This window comes from Rattus norvegicus, chromosome 15 (genome assembly GCF_036323735.1).
Source record: "Rattus norvegicus strain BN/NHsdMcwi chromosome 15, GRCr8, whole genome shotgun sequence".
Taxonomy (NCBI): domain Eukaryota; kingdom Metazoa; phylum Chordata; class Mammalia; order Rodentia; family Muridae; genus Rattus; species Rattus norvegicus.
Genome location: NC_086033.1, coordinates 41,410,331 through 41,418,735, shown reverse-complemented (window position 1 = coordinate 41,418,735; position 8,405 = coordinate 41,410,331). Strand labels below are relative to the sequence as shown.

Sequence of the window (8,405 nt, the reverse complement as noted above, 5' to 3'; positions counted from 1 at the left end):
GAAAGTACCTTGTTAGCTTTTAAATTTTGATGAATTATAAAAAGCTGTTATTAACTATAGTTCCTGGGCAGGCTTTGTATTAGTATAAAATGTTTAGATAAATTCCAAGGGTTAACATGGTAAAGGTCAATTTTGCTAATCTCTTTTAACTCAATGGTAAAGTTGTGTTTGCATCCTATCAGAAGTGAGTGAACATTCCTATTTCTTCACACCATTTTGGATACTCAACAGGGCTAGTGTTACAGGTCTAGGCCATTTTGTCTGTAATGGTATTTTACTTTAATATGGGTTTTCTTTTCTTTTGAGCACATTTACTTACTGCCCACCTCTGGCAAAATGCTTGCTCATTCTTTTGAGCTAATTTTATGTTGCTTGCTTTCTTGTTGATTTGTGGGCACTGTTTGTATATGTTGGATACCAAAACTTTATTAGATATTTTATACAGGCTTCCATCACTCCAACTCCATGACTTCTATTTACATCTTAAGCGTGCCTTTCCCATAAAATGTTGCTAATTTTAATGAAGTCTAAGTTGTTAATTCTTTTTTTTTTGTAGATCATGTTTTTGAAGTTTCATCTTTTAAAAAGCCAGTGCCAAACCTCAAGAGTTTGAGCAATATCACCCATCTTAACTTACTTTTTTTGTGACAGTTATAAGACATGTCCTTAGATACGTCGCTCCAGATGTAGGTTTCAAGTTTTGCTACAGCACTATTTGTTGAGAAAGCTATCTTTTTCCATTGAGTTACCTTTGGTTTTTGTCACCATTTTTGTATAAGTCTAATTCTGGGACTTCTCTCCTCTTGCTGTGAGGCATTGATTTACTCTTTCACAATCCATCTTAATTATTGTGATTTATATTACAGTAAGTATCGAAGCTAGGCAGTGCTGTTGGCTTTGTTTGTTTGTTTGTTTTACTTCTGTCTTTCCCTTATCAATTGCATTGGCCATTTAGCGTCTGCTGTTCTTTCTCCTCCATTGAGTTATTGCTGCTTTTATGTCCACTTGTGTGTCTGAAGGTTTCCTGTGGGAGAATAAGTTATTCTCTGTTTGTTAGGCTCTGCTAGCCAAGAACAAACCACAGACCCAGGACCATCATAAAAAGCTCTGGATCTGCCATCCTCCAAGAGTCCAGACTCCAAAGGTCTCTACCTCTTCACTTCACAGACCCTTCCGCCATGAGACTGTATCTGCTCCTCTCTACGCTACTCTTCCTCTTGGGCCTCTTACCCCGAGGTAAGTTGGTGGCTAATTATAGGGACATATCCAGTTTAAAAGTCTCTCTGGAAGGTCAGAGATTAATTAATTTCACAGTTTCAGAAGCCCAATATCCACCAGTTCTGCTAAGATTATATCAGGATAAAACAGGCATACATTGCCATTAACCCAAATGTCAAGTGACTACATTCTTTCTCTGTATTCCTTGGGAGATGCGAGGAGTTCTTTGTAGATGCTTAGTTCTTCTAGGACATTTTGTAGCAGCACTTAAGCAGCATTTCTGAGGACACCTACTCTCTCAGAAGATGGAAACTCCTCAAGGAGAGGTGATGTTCAATGAGGGTCCAAAGGTCTGGACATTTTGTGAGAAGAGACAAATATTCCAACACAAGTGAAAAGTCAGAATTCTTGTTAGACAACGGGAAGTTAGCTTGGGAATGAACTGCAGCAGAAAAATCTCTACATATACAAGTGGAGATGGAATATATTACACACATTTCCAATGGATCTTCTCATTAGAAAATTAGCTCACTGGCTCCGTGACATAGGTCAAAATATAAACCAACAAAACCCAAGGGAACACACCTTGTGAAAGTTGTTATACATGAAAAATGCACCCCAAAATGAACCTGTGGGATGAGGAGAGAAAAAGAATTGTGGACAAATACTAAGCAAAGACACCAAGTTGTAATGTCTTGGAGCAAAACAGGTTTGCGTAGGGTAATTGGAAACATAAGGATGGGTGTGAGGAATGGGAATGAGTGCCAGGATTTAGTAGGCGAGCATGGATTATGTGACTTGAGGACAACAATATCATAATAAATCCAAAGAATGAAAGTGAAAGAGCCAATAAACACAAGAAACAAAGGGACCAAAAGAGTAACAAAACAAAAACATTTTGTTGAAAGAACAGCGTACTTCATAGCAACCTGGTACTGTTGATCAAGGAAAGACTAGACCACATTTAAAATAGCCATTTCACACATGATGGAGTTGATACCATAACACACGTTCCCAAGACTGAGAAATTAGAGGATTATTACAACTGTGTGTAACGTATTCCTACTCTTGTATATTTAGGGCTCTTCCTGCCGCAGTTCATTGTATAGGTGATTTTACATTGATCAGATTCCTACTAAATTATCATCACCAAGATACAAATATGCTATTGTTTACCTCCTCTTAAGAAAAGAGTATTTCCTTGCTTTTCCTGTTTTATTTTGTGAAAAACACCTTAAAATCATGACCTCAAGTCTTGGTCTTGAAATCATCCCCTTTTCATTCTCTCTTAAGTATACTTATCCCCATCAATCATTCCCCCAACCCTCCCACTCTGTTATTGAAATTGCTTTTGCCTTGAGCCATTCATAGAAAACTTTTCCCTTTCTCCCTCCACACTCATTAATAATCACCATGCTGTTGACCCAACTGCCATCCCTTCCTCATTGTTAACTACCCGTTGGCTGATTTTCCAGTGTCTGCTCCTCCCCTCTCCATAATCTTCCAATTTCAGCCATTCTGAAGTGAAGAAGCTTCACTTGCTTCTTAGCCTAGCTCATCGGTGCTTCCTCCTCAGTGTCCGCCACCACTTCTTCATCTTTTCTGGTGATTCCTCTTGGAGGCGAGCCCCGGGGCTCAGTCCTTGAGCCCTTTCTCTACTCGATTCCAATTTATTTTAAGGGACTTAGAGAGTCTCATTCCTTTAAATTCTCTGTTGGATTTTTTTCACTAGAACTCCAGAATGGCATACAGGAGCCAATGGTGCGGCTGATGTTTCATTTTCAAAACTAATATGTCTAAAATAGAAATCATGATTGTTTCTCAGATTGCTCTGTGGGGAGTTTCTGTATCTCAGTGCTGTGGCTGTCATGCCAGGGAGACTCCTTGGATCTCCACTTATCCTTAGGAATTTTCCATTGCTGTAGGATCTGTTAGGGTTCCTGTCTTTCACTTCATTTGGGGTATTGGGGTACCCCATATCCTGAGTATGTCTTGGTTTCTGCCCTTTCATCAGACCTTACTAGTCTCTACTTGTATATTTGTAAAAGAGAAATTTTTTTTCTCAGCTCCTGCGTTCATTTTATAGGGGAGAATGATATGATCTATGACTCCAAGTAAGTTTTTTTTTAAAGATTTATTTATTTCATATATGTGAGTACACTGTCACTGTCTTCAGACACACCAGAAGAGGGCATCAATCCCATTACAGATGCTTGTGAGCCACCAAGTGGTTGCTGGGGATTAAACTCAGGACCTCTGGAAGAGCAGTCAGTGCTTTTTTTTTTTTTTATGGTGGAAAAAAAAGTATATATTTAGAATTAACCATCTGGACTCACTTTAGATGATCCCAATCTTGTTGGCAACATCTAGAGCGTCATAATCAGGAGCGAAGCAAACATACGCCTTCTCTCCGTCAGGCCGTATCAGAGTATTATTGACTTTGGCCACATCAATGTCATAGAGTTTCTTCACGGCCTGTTTGATCTGGTGCTTGTTGGCCTTAACATCCACAGTGAACACAAGCGTGTGGTTGTCCTCTGTTTTCTTCATGGCCGACTCGGTGGTCAGTGGGAATTTGATGATAGCATAGTGGTCAAGCTTGTTTCTCCTGGGTGCATTCGAGGATATTTTGGCTGCCTCCGGAGCCTCAGAGTCTTGGGCCACCGGAAAGTGGGTGACGTTCGGATCTTCTTCTTTTTGTGGCTGTGGATGCCTTTCAGCACTGCCTTCTTAGCTTTCAAGGCCTTCGCTTTGGCTTCGGCTTTGGGAGGGGCAGGAGCTTCCTTCTTCGCTTTCGGCTCCATCTTGGCGAAAAAAACCAGTCAGTGCTCTTAACCGCTGGGCCATTTCTCCACCTCCTCCTAGTAAGTTCTTAATAGTCTCCAATTCGGACCTCAAACTGGAATAGCCTGTGAATGCCTGCTATGTGTAGTTTTTTTCTTGTTTGCTGTATTTATCTTCGAATACTCACCGGAAGTTCATGAAAGAGAGGGAATCTGAATGTAACTGAGACTCTGGGAATGCTTTTTAAAAAAAAAAGCATCACTACACCTTCAGATGTTTGTTTAAAATTTAGGACATTCTTCTCATATCTGCCAACAGCAGCTGTTTTTTTCTTTTGCCACTCAATCACACATGAACCATCTGCCGGTCTCTCCCCTTTAGCTGGGCAAAGCTGTTAGCTTTCACTGAGACCCAAGCTCCTACAGTGAACTTAGAACCAAGCGAGGATCTACTTTAAAAGCTCTATCCAACTTGCGTGCTTTCTTGGGAAAAGAACAAATGCTTTTGTAACGTTTTGTACCCCAAGCTGAGTCACATTTATTTCTGCTCTTTCCAGATCTACAAATGTTGGAGAACACTCAATAATACAGCCAGTTTAGTGGTATTAACACAGAATTTTAACTTGAATCTGAAGTCCATCTCCACTACATTGTTTCCTCCATAAATGTTCTTTAGGATTTTCTTTCTTAATGATGTTTTGTTTTATTAAAAGTTTAATTGTTTTTGTTTTATGCATCTGGGTGCTTTGCCTGAATGTATTTATGAACACCATATGCACAGTGTCCATGGAGGCCAGAATAGGGCATTGAATTATTTGGAACTGGAGTTACAGATGGTTGTCCTCGGGATGAGCAGCCAGTGCTCTGAATTAAGCTTTCCAGATGCCTGCTTAATTCTTTTCTTGGAAGGTGGAGTTACTGAGAACACAATTCTACCACAACAGATATTTTATTGACTTTTTTTTTACAAGCATACTTATATTTACTTTCATTCTTTGCTGTGACAGTGATATAAATTATTTCATTATGCATTATGTCTCACAGCCTAGCCTGGTGGCACACACCTTTAATCCCAGCACTCAGGAGGCAGAGGCAGGTGGAGCTCTGAATTTGAGGCCAGACTGGTCTATACAGTGAGCTCCAGGACATCCAGAGCTACAGAGAGTAACTTGTCTTGAAAAACAAAAACAATCATGCCTCAGAGTTGCTATCTTGTATTGGCTTTTAATGTTTATAATTAATTGACATTTTGTAAAGTCTCTTCTAAAGGATTCTTCTTGATTTACTGATTTACTCTTCTACGTGACTTACTATGAAATCTCTGTAAACATTGGTCCCCAATGCTTTCCTTTTGTGATTTGTTATGGTCACAGCAGCCTTTTGGTTTCAGTACTGCTGTCTACTGTGTAAATAATTTAAATGTCTCTTTTGTGATAAATTCTCCTGTCACCAATGTATAATTTGTCATTAATATTTTGTCTTGTCAACATTTTCATCTGTAGTTTATCTTCTTCATACCTGCCCATTCTTTCTATCATCTCTGGTGCTTTCGTGTTGTTTTTATCCCACCCCAGCACATTGCACACACAAGATACACTTTAACACTGAAGTAGATAGTGCAAGATTAAACACAAGAGAAAAGGCAACTTCTGCTTCTTTCTAAGCTTGAAGAGGTGATTCCATCAAGATAGAGAGTAAGATACTGGCTTCCGTCCCTCTCACACATGAGATACTCATAACAATTCTTAACCAAAATCTCCTATGAGGGCTCAAGGGCCCTCTCAGGATTCCCAGAGCACAGTGGGGGAAATGGAAAAGAAAATCTGATTAGCCATACAAAAAAGGATGTCTGTGAGATTGGCATCCAAAACCACCAGGGATGACTATGAACAAAGAGGAAAGATAGGTTACCGTACTGAGCACACTCATGGTCCTCAAGCAGCTCTACAGAGGCACTCAGATGTTTTACCACTAGGGTAACCAATAACCAGTCCTCCCAGGGAGATGGAAACAGAGAGATGAGACTCACCTTAGCCATCTCTACACAGAAGTAGACACTGTTGGTTCACACCAGGACTGGGTCTACTACTCTCCTAGCCTAGATCATGTCTTTGAGCACCAAAGTTGGAAACACCCTAACTAGACCCAGTATCAGGACCCACTCTCTTTCTTACAACCCCACTCACTCCTCAAATACTGAACCATTTGTATATTGAGCCACTTCACAGGCAGAGTCCATGCACTAACAGCTCTCTGTGCATGTCTATGCACCAATTACCAAGTCAGTTACTACAGTGATATCACTCATGCACTAGTTCCTAGAGTCACTGTAGCCATGTGCACCAGTGGTCAAAGTCTGCATTTAGAGTCACTGCTATAAGGAGTTAACTTAGACCCTAGATCTGGAGCCAGATTCAGTAAATATCAGTGTTGCAGGCACCAGATCAGTCACATAGACAGCCTCATCCAATGGAGGCACTGTGATTCCACAATATGAACTAATCATATGCATATATGTATAATATATACTACTTCGTGTTATATAACATTATATGTATATATCAATTAAAAATAATAAAATAGGATTATTAGCTTACCAGAGACTAGCACTGCAACAGGCTACCCCTATAATGTTTTCCCATGGAAACTTGATTCTGCCTTATCAAAAGGGAGAGAGGAAAAGAAGGTAAGAAAAAGTGAGAACAGTGAACATCAAGACAGCTGCTGTATGCATCGTGAGGGAGATGAAATAAAGCAGCCACTACATCAGAGATGTGAGTCTTCACTCTTACCACGGCCTGTAAGCCTGGTACGAGATGGATCACATTTTTAATATTACATGTTTTTCACTGACATGTTCCATCTACCCATTCATCCACCCATCCATCCACCCATCCACACACTCTCCACACAATCATCCACCCACCCATCCACCCACCCATCCACCCATCCATCCGTCCATCCTCCCATCCACCCACCCATCCATCCATCCATCTATCCATCCATCCATCCATCCTCCCATCCATCCATCCATCCATCCATCCATCCATCCATCCATCCATCCATCCATCCATCCAAGTCTTTTCTGAAGAACTTACTCTGGGGACTCAGCCCTCAGTGTCCTGTGTGTCCACTGCTCTCTTCCTTGGATATTTCCTTATTGTTTTCATGACCCCAGAAAGCAATCTCTGGCAATTTTGATTCCATTCTCAGGGTATATCTTATTCATCAATGTATGATTTTGTTCAAAACGTTTGCCTCTTTTTGAATCACCTCATTACTCGAGCTAGTTTTTTGTTGTTGTTTGGCTTGGTTTGGTTTTGGTACTATTAGCTCTCTCTATCGAATGTAACCTCTGTGTAAATAAGGCATCTGGACCGTTGTGTTATTATGAATAGAAAAGTTTTGTGAGTGAACAGAGGGAGTTTGACATTCTGTATAAAGGAACAAGGCGATGAAGAGAGCAGCATATTTAGGGCATCTATCTTGTTTTGTTTCAGTCTAACATTGAACACAGTAACTTCTGAAGCTTTATCTAGACTTTTCATATGTTTATAAGAAAACTAAGGAGCAAGCTGTGAATAAGTGTGAATAAGCTGTTGGGAGAAAGGGCGAGGAGGTGACTGCAGGCGGGTCATCCTGCAGGAGCTGCTAAGGGGATCTTTGGTCTGACTCCTTTTCCTCACAGAGAGGCACTCGGCTCAGAATCATTCTGTCCTCGTGCATAAGAATGACTGCACTTTGACACTCACCCCCTGACCTATCACTTCCCTGGTTTCTTCTCTGCAGTTAGAAGTGGTTTAGGAGCAGCCGAGACGCACTGTGTCAACCTTCAGGGCATTTGCAGAAGAGACATTTGTAAACTGATAGAAGACGAAATTGGCGCGTGCCGGAGAAGATGGAAATGCTGCAGGCTGTGGTGGGTTCTCCTGCCCATTCCAACCCCAGTTATCTTCTCAGACTATCAAGAGCCCCTCCAGACTAAGATGAAGTAACACGAGAAGGACACAGTGTCACACCGAACATCTCCAGCTCTTTAACCAGGTTCTATTCAGCTTGCCAATAAACAAATATTGATTCCAAATATGCCCAGATATCATTTCTTTATGACATTTCAAAATTCGACTAAAAGATTTGAAAATCAAGAAACTTTCTTTGAGTTAGAAAGAAATGCTGCTCTTCCAGAGAACCTGAGTTCACTTCCCAGCACACCCATGTTGTCTTACAGCCGCCATCCCTAACTCCACTTCCAGGGGATCCAACACCCTCTTCTGACTCCACAGCACCAGACATACCCTTGGTACACATAGGTACATGAGGTTAAACACAAACACTTATAAAATAAAAATAAAAATCATTTTTAAAATTCTGTTTCCAGGTCTGGTTGTTGTGGTATATGTCTTT

General features: G+C 40.7%; 1 protein-coding gene and 1 pseudogene across 1 annotated transcript; one reads left to right on the top strand and one right to left on the bottom strand.

The window, feature by feature from the left end:
- The first annotated feature begins 1,125 nt into the window (after window positions 1–1,125).
- Window positions 1,126–8,085, top strand: Defb42 (defensin beta 42). Its single transcript, NM_001037532.2, has 2 exons — window positions 1,126–1,236; window positions 7,791–8,085. The coding sequence occupies exons 1-2, from the start codon at window positions 1,179–1,181 to the stop codon at window positions 7,994–7,996; spliced, it is 264 nt and encodes an 87-aa protein (NP_001032621.1). The 5' UTR covers window positions 1,126–1,178; the 3' UTR covers window positions 7,997–8,085.
- Window positions 3,494–4,633, bottom strand: Rpl23a-ps2 (ribosomal protein L23a, pseudogene 2; annotated as a pseudogene).
- Window positions 8,086–8,405: the final 320 nt, after the last annotated feature.